This window comes from Oryx dammah, unplaced genomic scaffold (genome assembly GCF_014754425.2).
Source record: "Oryx dammah isolate SB20612 unplaced genomic scaffold, SCBI_Odam_1.1 HiC_scaffold_10, whole genome shotgun sequence".
NCBI classification, from domain to species: domain Eukaryota; kingdom Metazoa; phylum Chordata; class Mammalia; order Artiodactyla; family Bovidae; genus Oryx; species Oryx dammah.
Genome location: NW_024070194.1, coordinates 42,825,556 through 42,845,691, shown reverse-complemented (window position 1 = coordinate 42,845,691; position 20,136 = coordinate 42,825,556). Strand labels below are relative to the sequence as shown.

At 37.6% G+C, this 20,136-nt stretch overlaps 1 protein-coding gene across 4 annotated transcripts in view; it reads left to right on the top strand.

Annotated features, from left to right (window-relative positions):
- Window positions 1-20,136, top strand: part of XRN2 (5'-3' exoribonuclease 2) — a 66,488-nt gene that overhangs the window by 23,154 nt on the left and 23,198 nt on the right. For all 4 annotated transcript variants that reach the window (XM_040248612.1, XM_040248614.1, XM_040248615.1 and 1 more), the window contains 11 exons: window positions 1,838-1,882; window positions 3,832-3,963; window positions 6,495-6,613; window positions 9,257-9,392; window positions 10,527-10,634; window positions 10,736-10,825; window positions 11,804-11,876; window positions 16,940-17,023; window positions 18,084-18,181; window positions 18,789-18,868; window positions 19,413-19,469. In XM_040248612.1, the coding sequence (XP_040104546.1) occupies window positions 1,838-1,882; window positions 3,832-3,963; window positions 6,495-6,613; window positions 9,257-9,392; window positions 10,527-10,634; window positions 10,736-10,825; window positions 11,804-11,876; window positions 16,940-17,023; window positions 18,084-18,181; window positions 18,789-18,868; window positions 19,413-19,469 (1,022 nt within the window). The remainder of the gene's footprint in view (window positions 1-1,837; window positions 1,883-3,831; window positions 3,964-6,494; window positions 6,614-9,256; window positions 9,393-10,526; window positions 10,635-10,735; window positions 10,826-11,803; window positions 11,877-16,939; window positions 17,024-18,083; window positions 18,182-18,788; window positions 18,869-19,412; window positions 19,470-20,136) is intronic.

The window sequence follows — 20,136 nt, the reverse complement described above, 5'->3', positions numbered from 1 at the left end:
GAGGGAATCACCCACCAAAAGGCTCTGGTCTGGAGCACTTATGGGATGTTGAGAACAGCGAGGAGCCCGTGTGGGAGCAGAGGATGCAAAGGGAAGGGAATAAAAGAGGTCAGAAAGGTGGTGGATGTGGTAGAACCCTCTCGATCATGAGCAGGACTTTAGCTCTCAGTCTGCATCACTGAAGCCTAGAAGTGACAAAGTCTGACACGAACTAGGAAACGTTAACTCGAGCTGCTGTGTGGAGGCAGAGACAGAAGCATCAAGCCCAATTAAGAGGCTCCTCTGCAGTATGCTAAGGGAGCCAGCACGGTGGCAGTGAAGGTGGTAATAGATGGTTGGATCTGGGATAGGCTTTGAAGCTAGAACCAGTGGGATCAGCTAAGGGATTAAATCCTAGGTGTGAGGGAAGGAAAGGTATCAAGCATGACTCCAAGGCACTTTTTTCTGAACAACTGAAAAATGGTCTGGTCTGAGTAGCTGTGAAGAGAAGACTGGGAGATGCAGAGATCGGGGTGGCGATTCTGTTTTGGACATGTCAAGGTTGAGACACATAGGTGGGGGTGTTGAGTTGGGAGAGTCTCTGGTTGGAGACTCATGAGACTAGGTAATTATTGTTATGAGAGCAGAGAAGTGGGGAGGTCCAGGTGTTGGGCCCAGGGGAGCAGCAGCTTTCAGAGGGTGGAAGGAGGGCCGAGTGAAGGCAGCAGCAGGAGTGAAAGAACAGGTGAGTGTGGTGTCCTGGCAGTGAGGTGAAGAGCGTGGTTTCAGAAGGAGGAGTCACGGCCAGATAAGAGACGGCTCATTAACTGTGCAAGCAGAGCGTAGTTAGGGAAATTGGTGGTGTTCGGATCTTAGGAGGTTTTAAGTGGTCAGTCACCATGTATCTGGCATTCAGCCCCTCCTGGCAGAAAGTGCTAACCTCCCATCTTGTTAAGTGTTCTCTTGGAGTGGCAGTACTGCCTTGGAGGGTGGAAGTGCTAAGAGGAGGGTGATGGTCATTATAATACCTGCTGTGGGCACCTTCGCTGTTGTTTCAATGCCTGGACACTCAGGCATGGGCATGGGAGGGGTGCTTTCTGGGGAAGGACGCCTTTGAATAACTTGGTTATTGGGAAGCAAGGTCAGCTCTAAATCCTGTCTAGTTGAAACCATGGCTAGATTTCAAAAATGAGGGAAGAATCAAGGCAGATTGGACCCTTTCCTATGAGTTAAACTGACCCAGAATAAGCAGTGCAGACATCTGTCTTTTCTTCCTTCTGTCGTTGGGTCTATTTGGTGGTGGTCGTTGGGGGGAGCATCTGAGTGGTAGTGTTTGCCTGGAGCCCCACTGTTCTCTTTATCACATGCCACACATGTGATAGGGTAGGGACTGTCCAGCCCTTCTTAGGTAATAGAGGCTCATTATTAAATTGTCTTGTTGAATTTTTAAAATTTTCATCTTGATTATGAACAATATTCAGCTACAACTTAAAGAATTGTTTTCTTACTTATGTGTATCTTCTTTATACTGACAGCCTGTTCACTCCAGGGTAAAACCAAAGGTCTTTGTCATGACTCTTACATTCTTCCCTGAAATGATATTAAAAACTATCTGAAAAAAAATTAAGAGGAACCATTTAAATTGTATATAAACCCATTTTAGAATGCCCTCTAGCCATGTAGAGTTCTGACAAGCAGCACTTTGAACATGCAGTCTATTGCCTAGTTTCGTTATGTACCTAGGTTTCTGGGGTCTTCCTTTAAAACTTCAATTGTCTCTCGAATCATTCCTGGTAATGTTTAACTCTTACATTTTTGTGTAATTATTTGACAGAATATGTGGATTTTATACTTTTAGGACAGTTTTAGAAGACGACAGAAAGAAAAAAGAAAGAGAATGAAGGTGAGTTTTAACTCATAAGACTGGCAGTGGTATAAGTTTACAATTTGGGAGGAAGGTGTTCATCAGTAGCTTTTTATTCTTTACCCAGTAGGATCTGGTTAGAGACATGGTACCCACCCAACTGCCTTCCTGCCTGGTATTGATTTTAAAGGAGTCCTATCTAAGCTCTGTCTCGAGTCTGAAGGGAATACTTGATGGGCAGGAGGGGCAGGTGGTACTTAGTTATTTGAGTTTTTTACAATAATCAGTTATTATTGTTTTTGTAATAAAAGCAGTCAACCTTTGGTACCCCTTGAAGTCACTATGCTCTGTCTTTAACTTCGTCGGGTTAATCTTCCTGGAATAGGATGCATGCATGCTCAGTTGCATCCGATTTTTTTGTAGCTCTGTGGATTGTAACCACCAGGCTCCTCTTTCCATGGGATTTTCCAGGCAAGAGTGCTGGACTGGGTCGCCATTCCTTTCTCCAGGGAATCTTCTTGACCCAGGGATCGAACTCACATCTCCTGCTTGGCGAGTGGATTCTTTACTGCTGTGCCATTTGGGAAGCCCACAGACTAGGATAGCTACCTGGAGTTTTGTTGTTTCTCTGCTCAGAAATCAGCAGTGACTCTTTAGTCCTCCTCAGAGTCCATTCTCAGTCTGGCTTGCAGAGCGCACTGGCGTCTGGTCGAGTTCCTGCTGCCAGCTCCTCCCTTCCTGTCCTCTCAACATCCTCTAAACAAGCCAGGCTGCCCCTGCCCCAAGCCTGGCCCCTGTTGGCTCCTCCAAAGGTTCCTCCTCCCATCTGTGCACACTTCACCTTCTCCATGGCTTCCCTTGCTTCCTGGCTGGTGCCTGGGTTGAGCAGGCCTTTCCTTTACCTCTTGTGATTCTTGTCATCCTTCCTAGATTTTAAACTCAATGGAGTTGAGGGACTGCCTTTTATTTTCAGATTTTATTGGGTTTGGTCAATTTCAGGAACCTAGAAAGGAGAAGAGTAATTTATTGCTGAATTAGTTCCAAACAACTTAGATCTGGGGAGAAGCCTGTTTACTGCTTTCTTTTTTCTTTTATTAATTTTTTAAATTGAAGTATAGTTGATAACTGAAGAAGGGAAAGGCTTACCACTCCAGTTCTCTGGCCTGGAGAATTCCATAGGCTGTATAGTCTATGGGGTCACAAAGAGTTGGACATGACTAGGTGACTTTCACTCACTCATTCATAGTTGATATACAATATTATGTAAGTTTCAGGTGTACAGCATAATGATTCACAGTTTTTAAAGGTTATAATCTATTTACAGTTATTATAAAATGTTGGCTGTGTTCCCTGTGGTGTACAGTATATCCTTGCAGCTTATTTATTCTATCCATAATAGTCCATACTCTGTATGATTATTTTCTTTCGGTCAGTATTTGTTTTTAAAACATCTGTCAGTCATAGCTGTCATCTATTATAGCTGTTTTCATAGCTCTGATTGGCAATAAAGAGTTAAATTCTAGCAAGATGAAGAGTGAATAAAAGCTGTATTTCCTAAGTACAAATCAAACTCTTGACTTTTTTTTAACCATTAAGGTAAAATGTTAATGTTATTTGTTATTTTTATTTGACTAGAATTATGTCTTGAACGTGTAGAGAAATTGTAAGTAAATGTAGTAGAACAGCCTGAGACTTGAATAGTTCCATAGAGTGGAACTGAATGTGATGATGGCTATTCTCAAACGTCACATGTATGTACCAGAACAATGAATTATATGTACTTTTAGAGCAGAGTTGCTATCAGACTGTTTACAGGGTGAGTTACCATCATATCAAAGTGTAAACAACCCTGAATGTTAACAGAACATCTCATCTTTTACATGCTTATAGTGGGGTCTCTTTCCATTGCCCTCTTTTTTTTTCCTGTCATCCAGTTGTGTTGTGGTTTCATTTTAATTTCTACATTCGTTTGTCTTCATTTATTTTAGAGAGATCAACCATCTTTCTCTCCTGGTGGAATATTAACCCCTCATGCCCTTGGTTCAAGAAGCTCACCAGGATCTCAAGTGGCCAGTAATCCAAGACAAGCGGCTTATGAAATGAGGATGCAGAATAATTTGGTAAGGGACTCACTTTTCATGTAGCGTGAAAGGGTGGTGGCTTACCAGGTGCCCCTTGTAGTTGTGTGTGAATTTGATCATGTAGCCTGGAGGTGTTTTTTGTTTTACAGCTTTTCTCAATGTCTTTTGCCTTGGGATATTTTTTATTTCTGTTAAATCTGCCTTTATCAATATGAAATGATCTAAATGTGAATATGAAATATGAAAATACTTAAATGATGTGAAAGGAACGAAAATGCATGTAAATAAGATGGCTTAGTGGCTGTAGTGTTTCTGTAATGAACATGGGCCTCAGTGCTTCCAGCTCCTCCCCAAGGCATGATGGTGATGATGATGGAAGCATGAGGAGACATCCACATGTCTCATAGCTGGGGCAAGAGAGGAGGGAGGGTTTTGCTACCTAATTTCCCCTTTCTTCCAGGGATCAGTTGTGGGCATTTTGCAGAATGGTATTCCTCAGTCTGTTAAGTACAGGTGCTCATTACAGCCTAAATTCTCACTCTCTGATTCAGTCATGGAATAGATCCAAGTATCTATTTTAAGGTAGCTCTCACTACCGAAATTCTAGTTGGTCCCTGTTTGTAAACTCAGGAACTAAATTGATTTGCCTTGTGATATCCCTCCATGTTTGAACTTTGTAATCCAGACTGCAGAAGCAGATCATCTCAGCTGGCAAGGCTGTACTCTGCCCATTAGCTTTCTGTTGTATTGACAAAAGACCCAAGAGCCCAGGGCACACAGCAAGACAGCAAGCAGGGATGAGGGAATAGACCATGAGCTAACACAGACAGACAGCAGATGATTGAAGCTATTGCTTGTTTCAGTCTAGCAGACCTGAGAGAAAGAGAGCTCTGTACAGGGAAAAGAGATACATAACTTTTTACTATGATGAATTCAAGGAAATTGTGTAACTTTGGATATTTAAGTTTTATTATTCCTATTAGTTATCCTGTTGATGTTTAAGTTCTTTATTGTAGGGCAATCCTACATGTGAAAATTTTGCCATGTCAAGAGACTGAATTTATATCCCTATTAATTCACAATGAGAAGTTTTAGGACCTTAGATTTGAAATTGAAGAAACAAGGTTTTGCATGTTCCAAGAGAAGAAGCTTGCCTTACTGTTGTGGGTTTGTTTTTTTTATTTTTATTTATTTATTTTTTTAGTATTATTTTTGTTTTATATTGGAGTATAGTTGGTTAACAGTGTGTTGGTTTCTGGTTAGATTCAACTATACATACATATACATGTATCTGTTCTTTTTGCTCTGTTTTCTTGTCTTATTACTTGCACCATTAACAGTGAGCTGCGGAGGGTCAGTGAAAGGGATTGCAGTGAGACTCTTGAGTAGGACAGAAGAAACTGATAATTGTCATTGAAGAGCACAGTGGCTACGGTCCCCACAGAGTGGACCTGAACGTGACTGGCAGCACCACGTTGATGATGGAGTGCTGTTTCTTAACATCGGGGAGGCATTCGGTCTAAACGTTGTCACCTGTGACACCTGGCCATACAGTATCATGAGTAAAGTTGATACTCTGCATTTTAAAACAAAGGGTTATAAACTCCATGTGAAATGTAATTTTGCTTTGTTGTAACAGACTTTCTTAGCCTATGGTTTGAACTGCCTTTATGCTCAGATTTTACAGTTTCATCAAAATAGCCTCCTGAACTTCTCAATTTAAAAAGTTCAATTTACTCAAAATATCTAATAGATTTTCACTAACAAAACCTTTACTGTGAAAACCTTTTCTGCTGCATATGTTTTTGTTCACTTAAAACTAAAGTTGCAGAAGATTTTAATTTTTAGTTAAATATTAAAGTACTGTAGGGTATGCCTATCCTCATTGAGTTAGGTACATAGAGAAGAGAACACTGAATTTAAACTGGTATCCAAGTCTTTGAAATACTAATGTATATTTTTCTGAGATGACCAATAGATTTTTATTTGTACATTGAATTTTAAAGCAGTGTATGTAAAATATTTAATTATTTAATAGTTACCTGGCTGAGTCTTATTACTAAACTGTTGCTTTCCAGAGTGGTTATACTATGCTAGGTTGAACACGTACCATTTAAATTCATTTTCACCTGCTTGGCTATTTTATATATTGTTAATTTATATATTTATCTTTTCACCCCTTTACAGTTTTGCTGTTTGATTAGTAGAAAGTGACTGTGAATGTGTAAGATCAGGGAATTACCAAAGAAAAGAAATAGTTAAGTAATAATTTAAAAAATCTATAAAATTCAATTTTTCTTTTGAAGCAGTTTTTGTCCTAAGAACGTTCAAATTCAATTAAGCATAGGAAGCTTGGTACCATATTACTCTTTCTGGGGAGAAGTACAATAGGCCAGAATCAGTCCTTATGCTTTCTAAATATATTCACCGTATCTATTTAACAGGTTTAAAAAATAACAGCTTTAAATAAGGTATTACCATGAAGCATGGTGGTAGAAGCAGTGGGATGTAGCTTCTTTTGTGAAATGAATAATCAAATCCTTCCTCTGTAATGTCATAATTGTCTGCAGAGTCCTTCAGTCTCTCCTAATACGAGTTTCACTTCTGATGGCTCCCCGTCTCCGAGAGGAGGAATTAAACGAAAAGTGGAGGACAGTGACAGTGAACCTGAGCCAGAGGATAACGTCAGGTGAGGCCATTTTTTGGTAGCACTTTGTTAGCAAATTGCTGAAATAGAGGTGGTCTAATTAATGCTATTTAGCTCAGAGAAGCAGTGCCTTCAGTTGCTTGCCTATGATCTTTTTATCCACCAGTAATTAATGTGGAGGGTTAGGATAGTCAGTAAATTCCAGTGAGATATGTAAGCTATAGCTGTTAAACCTAAGTATCTAGATTAGTATGCATGCAGGTTCTCATCCTCCAAGCCACTTTTCCTCTGAGACCAGGCGCTAGATAGGCTAGGCATGAGGTGTTTAGCTCTGACTATGTGATCTGAATGTTACTGTGTGGGGATTAAATTTTCAGGCTGCTTAACCCAGAAAGTTCAGTAACACTTGGATACTTGGTATAGTTTGCTTTAATCTTCTCAGTTGAAAAGTTTCTTCCTCAGGATGAAATATGCAGAAATCGTTTGGTTAAGAAATATGTATATTTTTAAAAACCACAAATTTGTATATGCACAGTTCTATTTCATGACAGAGGAGTTTCCCTTTAACTATATACTTAACATTTATGATGGGAAACTTTGATTCTTTCATTTGTCCAGATCAGAGATTAAATAACTTCTTTTATAATTAAATCTAAGCTTGAATCCTAGACTCCCAAGTGCAAAAGGCCAACAGTCTCAATAAATGTAACTCATTAATAATTTAGCAAAATAATATAGTCCAAAGTTAAGTGAACAATAATGGTCCAAAAGCATGCACAAAAGAAGCTCATGCTTCTAATATAGATTATGGATGGTGTGTTTGTTTATGATTAGAAACCTCACAAATGTCATGTGTGGTTCTGCATTTTCCAAACAACCTTTGATGTCAGATACTGCAGTCTGTGATGATGTGTCATAGTACTTTTACCTTACGTGAGTTTTTGTCCTCTGCTTCTATAACAATGGATTTTCCTCTTTGAGTGTTTTTTGTCTTACTATGAAGTCATCATGATCTGGCTAGCTTAATAGTAAACTAATTAATGCTAGCTTAATAGTAAATTTGATTTATTTAGTATTTTATTGTTTAATTTTGGTGCTGGGAATAATCATGATGGAAGTGCTTCTATCAAGATATGCTTGGGATTCTTAGCATTTGTTTTCTTACTGTCTTTTGTATAATAGAGATAATCTACATCATGAATAGAGATATTTCTCCAGATTGATGTTCTGTGAATCCTTTGTGTAGCTATGAAACCTTTCATAGCTAGAGTGGCATATAGTGAAGAACCAGGTCGCATTTTGCTGCCCAAAATAAATGGAGATCAGGCCCAGCTGCTCACAGACACAGCTCACAGCTCTGACGACTGATGCTCAGACGCTGAGTGTGGTTCCTGAGGAAGGAGCTGGCAGGGCTGCTCCCACTCCCAGGGTGCACCCTGAAAACAAACGGGCTAAATGAGATTCCTACTTTCTGCCTTTTTTAAAAAAAAACGAAATCGTCTCTGCACTTCTTTCACTTAGGGAAAACAGGCATTGATGGAGGTCTTTTGCACAAGCCAAGTAGTGTAAAGTGAACTTTGGAAAGGGCTTACCTGTATTCTGAAACATGACTGCAGTTAATTTGTAAGGTCTGGCACATGGTAGAAAGTGGCCTTACTGTAAAAGCATCTTGAGATCTGTCCTGATGAAAAGAAAAATTATTTTGGCTTCTTTGTGTTCTTTCAAGAAAATGTTTTAATCTCTCAGAGAATGAGAAATCAGTACTTTGTGGTTCTTCTCATTGTATGTTTGGTAATTAATGATAACTTAGTGAATTGATTGGCCTGCTTCTATGTTTTACCAGAACATGCATATATACATATGTACATGTGCATGCATGTCCTTCCCTTTAACTCTTAGCTTTAAGATGCCCAAGCATGAAGAGTATAGATTAGCTATACCAAGTTTCTGCCTGGTTTCTAGATTATTCTTTTATAACTTGTGTTTTACCTTTAAAAGAATTACCCATAGCAAATCTTTTTTTTCAAAGTAGTTTAATTGACTTTCTTTATGCAGTTTAAATATATCCTAATAAACTGAGGGACTTGAACTATATAAAAATATATTCAGTATTTGAATCTTAAAATGTAGTTTTAGAATTATTCCATGGTCCAAAAGCATGTAAAACAGTATAAAAATTCAAGCAAACAAGTGTGATGTATCTGCGCTTAGTCACTCAGTCATGCCCAATTCTCTGTGACCCCATGGACTGTCGCCCACCAGCTCCTCTGTCCACGGGGATTCTCCAGGCAAGAATGCTGGAGTGGGTAGCCTATCTCTTCTCCAGGGAAACTTCCTGATTCAGGAATCAAATCAGGGTCTCCTGCATTGCAGGTGGATTCTTTACCAGCTGCCCAGGAAGCCCTGTTACATATCTACTTTAGCATAAGTGATGATCCTTTTTTAAAATGTAGTTTTAGAATGATCTTACTGGAATCAGTGTTTTGAATTTTTGATGTTCTTTAAGTTGGTAATAAATCCTGTGAAAGTGGAGTTAGAAAATAGTTAAATGAACTGTATTTGCTAGCGTTACTGTTGAACTCATTTACATTTCACCTGGACATTAGATATAAGTTGATCGGGGTGATAAATAGGTGTACCGTTACCATATTGAATCAGGATAAACTGATCTTGCCTGGTTTGTAGGTTATGGGAAGCTGGTTGGAAACAGCGATACTACAAGAACAAATTTGATGTTGATGCAGCAGATGAAAAATTCCGACGTAAAGTTGTTCAGTCTTACGTTGAAGGACTCTGCTGGGTTCTACGATATTATTACCAGGTAAAAAGGATATTTTCCTCTAAATTTCTAGCTGATCATTTTAGAAAGATAATTTTTGTAATAATGTGTGTTATTGAGCCTAGTATTTGTTTCCAAAGCTCATTAATGTGTATTCAGGACTAATTTTTGTTAAAGAATTTCAACATAAAGGAGTGTTGTTGAGTATGCTTTTTGTCTTGCAAATGACTACAGTTTAGTGTTTTTTTAAATTGGAATAAAAAAACAACTGAATAACTAATAGGTAGTCACTAAATGAATTGGAAGAAAAAAAAAACTGAGCAACTATTAGATAGTCACTAAATTACAGAACAAAAGAGAAAGCCTGGAAAATACTAGTAAGAATTGGAAAGGAATTTGAATGATACCGTTTCCTCCATGTAAAGTAATGATGTTACTTGAAGTCTGACTTAAAGCCTTTGGTAATTGGGATGTCAGATTGGTGAGAGGTTAGGTAGACATGGGGGTTGTAACTCGTAGTTAGTATCTGGTTTTGCGTTTGTAGAATGAAGCAAGTTCAGTTTGTTGTGATCTGAAATTAGTAAGTAGAAAGTAATTTAATGTGTTAAGTATCAACTGTAGAATATTTTAATATAGTGTTTTACTCCTACAAAGATTAATTCACCAGGCACAGAGTCAAAATACATATCATTGAATATTTTTATAAGAAAAAGGAAGTTCTCACTAAAAATCTAGGGAATTCTCAAATGAAGCTTTTGCTGGTTTTGTTGTCAATCACAGTGATGTCCCTTCTGCATCTGTAGGCTCAGTGTCAGCTACACTTTTGTTCTTCATTTTAACTGGAAGCTCTAGAGTTGTAAAGAAATACCACCAAACACATTTGAAGGACAAAAATTTCACCAAATTGTTTGTGAATATAAAATTTGGTATTAACTACTGATTTTAAAGGTGTTTTGCAGTATTTTTTAAAATAAAGGGGCCGTTGATATGAAGTGAAAGGTTCAAATTGAATCAAAATAACTTTTAGAACTCATGGAAAAATTAATACATGGACTGTCTACTAGAAATCATATGTTTTGTAAATAGAATATTACAGATTAATAGCCTAATATTTTTTGGTTTTCTGTATATATCATTAACATAGATTTGTGGCTTTGCTGTTTTGAATGATTCCAGGGCTGTGCGTCCTGGAAGTGGTATTACCCATTCCATTATGCACCATTCGCTTCAGACTTCGAAGGGATTGCAGACATGCCTTCTGATTTTGAGAAGGGTACCAAACCGGTAAGCTGAGCTATTTAGAGCCATAAAATTTATAGAATTTTGGCTTAGATCAAAATTGTGTGTCATATGTTAAAGTTTTTTGTTTGTTTTGTTTTTAATAGTTTAAACCACTGGAACAACTTATGGGCGTTTTTCCAGCTGCTAGTGGTAACTTTCTACCTCCATCATGGCGGAAGCTCATGAGTGATCCAGTGAGTCTCTCCTTACCCGCCCCTCCCCACCCCCCCCTCCAGCCCAAGTCTTAGACATGTTTATTAGTTTGCAAAATAACAGGTGCATTCTATTTCTTCAACTTGCTAAATAAGTAAACTTCTTAATATCTAAATAGTAAACTTAAGAATTGTTCTTGATTCGTGTTAGTGGTGGTTTGTTTTTTTTTCTTATGATACAGAAACTTTGCTGTCTGGCTTGAGAGAGTAAATCTTTGGAGTTGTTCACAAAATTAGCCAAATTTAAAGTATTCTATGTTATCAGCATGTTACTGTATTGATGTTAAATTCAATATGATGTATCCGATATATTCTGAGATATATTTGCCATGAGTCTTGGTGTTTTGAGTGTGCAGCTGGGTTTTTGTCATACACTTTACTAACATGAGTCACAGTTGCATTTGCATTTCATAGTTAAGAGTGCAGTACAGAAACAGTGCAAGTGTTTGAGTTCTTCTGTACATTTTTCACTACTTTATTATTTTTTTCTGCTTTTCTTGGCTGTCAGTACCCTACTTAGTAAATAAAATGCATTTGTATTTTGAAGAAATTCTTAAAACAGTTATTTTGTTCTCCGCCTACCTGTAAGCCATTATTTTCTGGCCTTTGTGGTGGCTGCCAGACCTAAGACTGGCACACCTGGAATCCCCTCCTAGCTAATCAGGTGTGTGAGGAGGAGTGAGGCACAGCTGGGAAACAGGGTTCTCTATAAATTCTTCACTCTACACAGATCCACAGATATCCACTCTAAAATTCTTCTGTGTTAATATCTTTTATTTTTATCTTTTAAAATTGTTGGTTTTTTTCCCCCTGGACCTGCAATTTAAAGAACACTATTTTAAAAGGAAAGCTTGTTTTCTTATCAGGCATGATAGCATGATCAAAAGTTTTATATCAAATTTTTCATAACAGAAATGTGTGACTTCTCTTTTTGAATCTGTATTTGTCTCCCTGCTATAGGATTCTAGTATAATTGACTTCTACCCTGAAGATTTTGCTATTGATTTGAATGGGAAGAAGTATGCATGGCAAGGTAAAATTAAGACAGTATTCCTTTTTGTTAAAATAATTTTCTCTTTCTGATAAAACTGTGTACTAACATGACTTATTCCAGAAAAACATCTGCTGCTTCTTCATTGACTATGCCAAAAGACTTTGACTGTGTGGATCACAACAAACTGTGGAAAATTTTTCAAGAGATGGGAATACCAGACCATCTTACCTGCCTCTTGAGAAATCTGTATGCAGGTCAGGAAGCAACAGTTACAGCCAGATGGAACAACAGTTAGTTCAAAACTGAGAAAGGAGTACATCAAGTCTTTATATTGTCACCTTGCTTATTTAACTTACATGCAGAGTACATCATGCAAAATCCTGGGCTGGATGAAGCACAAGCTGGAATCAAGATTGCCGGGAGAAATATCAATAACCTCAGATATGCAGATGATACCACCCTTATGGCAGAAAGTGAAGAGGAGCTAAAGAGCCTCTTTAGTGAAAGAGGAGAGTGAAAAGTGAAATAGTAAAAAGAGGAGAGTGAAAGTAAAAGAAGAGAGTGAAAAAGCTGGTTTAAAACTCAACATTCAGAAAATGAAGATCATAGCATCTGGCCCCATCACTTCATGGGAAATAGATAGGGAAACAATGGAAACAGTGAGAGACTTTATTTTCTTGTACTCCAGTGCTGGGCTACACCATCACTGTAGATGGTGACTACATGAAATTAAAAGACAGTTGCTCCTTGGAAGGAAAACTATGACAAACCTAGTCAGCATAGCAGAGACGTTACTTTGCCAACAAAGGTTTTTGCCAACAAAGGTTTTTGCCAACAAAGGTCTTTGCCAACGAAAGTCAAAGTTATGGTTTTTCTACTAGTCATGAATGGATGTGAGAGTTGGACCATAAAGAAAGCTGAGCACTGAAGAGTTGATGGTTTTGAACTGTGGTGTTGGAGAAGACTCTTGAGAGTCCCTTCACCTGCAAGGAGATCCAACCAGTCCATCCTAAAGGAAATCAACCCTGAATATTCATTGGAAGGACTGATGCTGAAGGCCACCTGATGCGAAGAACTGACTCATTTGAAAAGACCCTGATGCTGGGAAAGATTGAAGGTGGGAGGAGAAGGGGACGACAAAGGATGAAATGGTTGAATGGCATCACCAACTCAATGGACATGAGTTTGAGCAAGCTTGGGAGTTGGTGATGAACCAGGAAGCCTGGCGTGCTACAGTCCTGGGGTCACAAAGAGTCAGACATGACTGAGTGACTGAACTGAACTGAATGACTTATGGAATGAAAGAATTTTCTATATTTTGCCATCCAAACTGGGATTAGCCATGATTAATGTAATTTTAATAGTCACATTATGATAAATAGTAAATCAGGTTGAGACAAATTAGTCATTTTATCTTTTATCTCCTTTGAATTAATTAATGGAGCCTGGGACTTGGTTCCTGTTAGTCACTGATGCCTTACAAAGTTGCTTGGTAATGTATTAATAGAAACACTCAGGAGTATCCATGTGGAGATTTACTTACACTCTTTTGAAAAATATATTAGACATTTAGTTTAAATGTTTAACATTGATCATCACTTAAAGTTTATTATTTGTCTATATATTATTTTCTCATTCCTTCTGTTCACAGACTTTGTAGAAATAAGGGCAGTGAAAATTAGTATTAAATTTAAGGTGATAATTTAGTATTCAAAAAATGTGTAATAATGGTAGAACACAAGAAAGTCTCAAAACACACTCAGCCAGCTGTTGTTTCCCATCAAAGTCCCTTTCAACAAGTCATTTTAACCTCTTCTTCCACCATTATTTTTCTGAAATGATAAGTGTGTTTAGTACTACCATTTTTCACACCTTTTCCCTTGATTATTCTCTGTGATGCAGAAGATCAATAAAATAACTCAAAGAGAATTGTGGAACAAAGGGGAATAAGTAATAATTTACCAATTGAAATAATTATGAGATTTTAGAGTTGACTTACAGAGTAACTGGAATTTCGTATTAACTTGAACACAATGGTACTGGGAAATACAGCCCATTGCTTGGGGCTATGCAGGTGTAGTGCTGTGTGGGCATATTGTGTTACACGTATGGATTGGGATTTAGGTTATTTTTGAAGATGCTTTGTGGAGGAGTAGCAGGGAGAGGAGACATAGGAGAACAGGAAGTAGTAAATAAAAATATAAGTGTATTTATGTGAGTGTGTCAAACGAGTAAGTAAATACATAGACATTCAGACAACCTGCTGTTACTATAGTATAAATTACCCAGAGGAAAGGTCAGGCAGTGCGCATCAGTTACAGCTTCTCCACATTCTTACTGATAGTAGCTTTCTGTTTCCTTTGATAGTAGCCATCTGGATGGGTGTGAAACAGTATCTCATTGTGGTTTTTATTTTCATTTTCCTAGTGATTAGTGATATTGATCGTTGTTTTCATGTGCTCATTAGCTATTCCTGTATCTTTTTTGGAAAATTGTCTGCTCAAGTCCTTGGCCCATTTTTGACTTGGGTTTTTGGTACTGTATGGTAGATGTCTTTTGTATGTTCCAGACTCTCTAATCTTTTATCAAATACATGATTTGCATATATTTTCTCCCATTCTGTGTGTTTTCTTTTTCCTCTGTTGATAGTGTCCTCTGATGCACAGACATTCTTAATTTTGGTGAAGTCCAGTTTTAGTTGGAGTGTTTTGTTGTTCCTGCCTTTGCTTTTGGTGTCTTAAGAAATCACTGCCTGGCCCCGTGTCATTGAAGCTTCCTCTGTATGTTTTCTTCTAAAAGCTTGATAGTTCTGGCTCTTTACATTTAGGACATTTGAGCCATTTTGAGTTAATTTTTGAATATGGTGTAACGTAAGAGTCCAGCTTCTTTCTTCTGTGTGTGGATATCTGTTTTCCCAGTGCTGGTTGCTGACGAGACTGCTTTTTCCCCACTCAGTGGTCTTGTGGGGGTTTATTCCTGGGCTGTCTGTTCCATTGGTCAGTAAGTCTGTCTGATGCCAGTACCGTATACTGTTTCAATTACTGTACCTTTGCAGTAAGTTTTGAAATCAGAAGATTGGAGTTCTCTAACTTATTTTTCTTTGTCAAGATTGTTTTGAGTCCCTTGAGATTCCAAGTGAATTTTAGGGTGGGTTTGCATGCGTGCATGCTCAGTCGTGTCCAACTCTTTGGGACCCCCCCCCCCCCGGACTGTAGCCCGCCAGGCTCCTCTATCCATGGGATTCTCCTGGCAAGAACACTGGAGTGGGTTGCCTTCCTTCTCCAGGAGATCTTCCCGACCCAGGGATCTGACCCATTTCTGCATCAGCAGGCAGATTCTTTACGACTGCACCACTCGGGCAGTCCCAGCATGGGTTTAACTCAGACCTTTAATTTTTTTTTATCCTATATAAATATTTTCACTTAGTAGACTCTGTACCAAGAATATACCTTTCTTGAGGTAAAACTTACTACTATTAGGAGGTATAGTTTTTTTCTCCATACATGTGTTTAAAACTTATGGAAGGTGATGATAATACTTAGTTAAGTTCTTGCCTAAATTGAGTACATCTAAAATGATAGAAGATAAAACTTACCTGGGTATATTTCCAACATTTGTTGACCATACACATACTATATGTAATAATACAACACGTATTTCAAATGTGTTTTTTATATGAACAGAGAATATAAGTTATTTGATCAGAGTCACACAGTGTCAGAAGTAAGATCAGAACCTGGAAAGTGTGACCACTGTTTTTACCTAAATACTACCACCATTTGGACTGCTTCTGGGCTGTTGAGACGATTAAATGAGCCATTGGATATAAGTGCTCAGGAAAAAGTCACCACTGCTGTCGTTTTTATTATCATTTTATTCTCGAGCACCACCATCTTCATACCTGGGTGCAAAGTATTCTTTCTTCCACTGGCCAGTAGGTCTTGTTTGTTACTTATTAACCATATTGCTGTCATTAGCACTGCAAATTGCTTACTATTTGCTTCTGGAGTTGATACCGTAGGAAAGTCTCTCATAATTTGTTTAGATCCTGAATCTAGTAGGTAGAAAATGAAAGCTAGGTGGTGGTTTAGCTTTTCATGGTAACTTATGTGTGTGACTACCTAAACTCAAACAACTCTCGAGGTTTTTTCCCATCTAAGTGTTTATCAGCTTTTTGACCCTATGAAATTTACAGTAGAACTTAGTTTCTTTTTAACTTAAAAAAATATATATGTATTCTCCTTAGTAGGTGGTACAATTGAACACATTTCTTAACTTTGAAAATATGGCAGCTAAATCATTAATGACAACTTTGGAAACTTTCCACTTCTAATCATTTTAAAGGGAATAATCATAAATACAGCAGTTTTGAATGGCAGTAGTTTCAAAACTGTTTAGCTTCATTTAGCATTTCTCTTTGCTATTTAAGTTTTTTATTTGTCAAAGATACTCTTTATACTATAGACAGCATAACTTACTATGCTTCAAAACTTCATATGTTTTTCTAGTAATGGATCCTGCATTTACTGGTGTGCTTCTTTGAAAATGATGCACATGGTCTAGCTAAAACAATGACCTTAATTCTATCACACTCCAGAGGACAATTTTTAGCCTGAAAATTAACATCTCTTCTACCATCCCCAAGTTATTTAAGCAAACAAATCTCTAAAATTTTTGTATAAGTTAATTATTAGGTTTTAAAACGTGATAGAACTTCTATATACTTTTGTTGAATGATCTTGTTTTATAAAAGAATCCAAGGTTCTAGAATGATGAAAGGATAAGCCCTAGCCCTTTGGGGAATTGACTAACTTGCCCAAGGCCATCTTATAAGGAAGATGAGAACAGGCTGCTATCTTAAGTGTTCTTTTAACGTAAAATTTTTATTATCACAGAGTTAAGATCAAAGATGGTTTTCCATATGAGCCATTTTAAGAATGGAAAATTGGAGGTTTTTTCCTTCTACATTTGAGTTTTGACTAGTTCAAGTCCGAGATGTTTTTATGTTTGTGGGAATATTCTACTAGAAGTGTCCATTTGGACCAGTTGAAACTGAGGTGACTCTAATACTTGGGGCGGTTGGTGTGCTTTTGTGTCCCCAGGTGTGGCTCTGTTGCCGTTTGTGGACGAGCGGAGATTGCGTGCTGCCCTGGAAGAGGTGTACCCGGACCTCACCCCTGAAGAGAGTAAGGCCGTGCCCGCCGGGCAGCACAGTCTGTGTGACACAGGCTTCATGTTTGCTTATAGAATTAGACCTTTTTTTTTCATTTGTCAACTTTTTCATAAAGGAGGCATAAATCATTGATTTTACTTCTTTGTAATAAAAATTAGTTTCTTAAAATTAATACTACCTGTACATTGAGTAGTAATTAAATAGTAAATTAAATTGAAAGTTTTTAAGTAATAAGTGTTTGATTTCCTCCATCTCCCTTCTTCCCTTCATCTTCCCCCACCTCCCAGATTATAATAATTTTGCTTGAAGGTTAAGATGAGTTGCAGGCATTTACTCTCAGATTGTTAACTTGAAATTTTATTTTTTTCAACAAGTGGGATTTTTGTCATTATACTGATAGTTAAAATATTAGGAAATTGCAAGGTTGGGTTCAACTGGAAAATTTAATACCAGTGTAATAAACCTATAGAAATTATTTTATCAGCCATCCTTAGGATAATTTTTGTTCTCAGATGATACAATTTGTATTTCCTTGGGGAATGTTTATAACTTATAAGAAATTGAGTTCTACATAAGTAAAATCTTGCAATTCTATGTGCAGGTATCTTTTAGTGACTTTTTTTCCTAATAGTCATTGATTTTTAAAGTTTGAGATTAAAATTTTTTTTAATAATCATTGATTTTTGAAACCTTATTTATTGTCAAAGTATTTTTTCTTCTGCAGAGGCACATCACCTAAATTTAGGCCTCTTCTTGTTATTTTCTCACAAACTCTATAATTAAGTTTTTTAAAAAGCATTCATTTATTTATTTGGCTGCATAGGGTCTTGGTTGCATTATGCAGGATCTTTTGCTGTAGCGCTTGGGCCCTCTAGTTGTGGTGCTCAGGCTTAGTTCCCCGACCAGGGATTGAACCCGCATCCTGCACTGGCAGTTGGATTCTTAACCACTGGTCCATCAGGGAAGTCCCTATAATAAAGCTTTAAAAATTTAGATGCATCTCCTAATTTTGGTCTCATAATAAAAATTGCTCTTGCGGATATAAGTTTGATCTTGTCCTGCATTCCCCCCAGCCAGAAGAAACAGTCTTGGAGGTGACGTCTTATTTGTTGGGAAACATCACCCACTGCACGACTTCATTTTAGAGCTGTACAAGACAGGTTCCACAGAGGTATGGTATCTTTTCTATCACGATGTATTTCTTGACAGTGTATTCATTTGATTATTTAATCAGGAATGCATTTTTACGATGTTGGCCAAATATAAACCTAATTTACCATTCTGAGCATTTTTAAGTGTGTAATTTTGTGGCATTAAGACCATTTACAAAGTTGTGCATCTTCTTGATCAGAAACTCTGTACCCGCCAGACAGCATTAAACACTCCTCCACATCCTTCCCTGCCCCAGCCTCTCAGAACCTCTCTGCTACTTGCTGATTTTATGGAGTCGCCTAATTTTGACACCTCCCCTAGGTCACATCATACAGTATTTGTCCTCCCATGTCTGGCTCACTTCATTTAGCAGAATTTTCAAAGTTTAGCCATCTTATGTCAGTGTTTTTTTTTTTTTTTTTATGGCTGAATAATACTTCATTTTTATATACACTACATTTCATTAGTCTGCTCATCTCTTGATAGGAACTTGCGTGGTTTCTACCTTTGGGGTGTTAAGAATGGTGGTCCTGTGACCACTGGTGAACAAACATGTTTGAGTTCCTGCTTTCCATTCTTTCACCTGTATAATCAGGACTGGGTTGTTTTTTTTTCCCCCCCGGCAGTCAGTGGATGTACCACCTGAGCTATGTCATGGGATCCAAGGGAAGTTTTCTTTGGATGAAGAAGCTGTTCTTCCAGATCAGTAAGCATCATTGTATATAATTGAGGGGGTGGGAGGATGTTTAGTTAGCATTTCTACTTTGTTGCCTAAATGTTTCATTTTCTAGAAATAATAAGAAAGTAGTGAGAAAACAAAACAACATAAAACCCTTGGACTTGGGGTCAGAGCCCAGCTCTTGAGGCAATCCACAAGGTCAAAATTACTTGCATAATCTTATTAAAGTGTCAGGATGTCATGTACCTTGTTGTTCCTTATTTATGAAATACCTGTTCTGTTTTTCTATTCAGTTATCTGTTCCCCCACTGCCCCTTTTTGGTTTATAGAATATAAAGAATTCTTATACCAGAATTCTTTACAAATTATGATATAAGCCCCTTGTTCATAATTGTTTTCTATTAGTGAAATTACAAACAGGGCCCTTTTTAAAAGTTACCTATGATTATATTGTTTTTTATTGGTTTAGTGATTTCTCTCTCTCAAAGCCTAAGAAACATAGCAACACTTTGTTTCCACTTTTCCCAAAGGTTACAACTTACAAACCGATGGTTCTTTTGTTTCTTTTTAGAGTAGTATGTTCTCCTATTCCAGTGTTAAAGGATCTGACACACAATGCTGTGATCAGGTAAGTTTTCCCAAATTACTGACATTTGCCCAGAGTATAGCTCTGAACTTGCAAATAAGTTTAAGAATAGACCTGTGATTCACAGGGAAATGGTAACTATTATTCCAGCAAGTCTTTGATATTTGGAGAGTCCCTGTGTTGCAGACCTCCCAGTAGAGCCTCTTGACTTTAAATTATGTATATTGTTAAGGTTACTGACTTAACAAGCTTACTTCTCTGCTTTCTGGTTTCCCCTAACAACCTCTAATTCTTCCTGGATTAGAGAGGTGGGAGGTAGAAAGTAGGAGTTTCCAGGAGTTGTGTGCTATGTAGGTTCAAACAGACCTCTGCAGAGACCCTGGAGGCCCACATGGCTTCAGGGTATTGTAACGTAATATAAATTGTATTTATAATTGTGGCCCTGTAGAGTTCAAAAACAGAGCTCTTAATATACTTTATTTTGGTTAAGATGAGATAGAATGAATTTGTGGAATATTTTTTTAAATCAACAATTACAAACTTTTAAAAGGCTAATTTCTGCTACGTGGAAAACTCATACTTCATTTTCTCAATGATGATAGCATTTTCTGCCAAGTATATAAAACATAATATGGTTCTTTAGAATAAAAATCAGCAAACTTACTCTGCATCTATGTAACTACTGTATGAATCCCTACTCTTGGCGGCA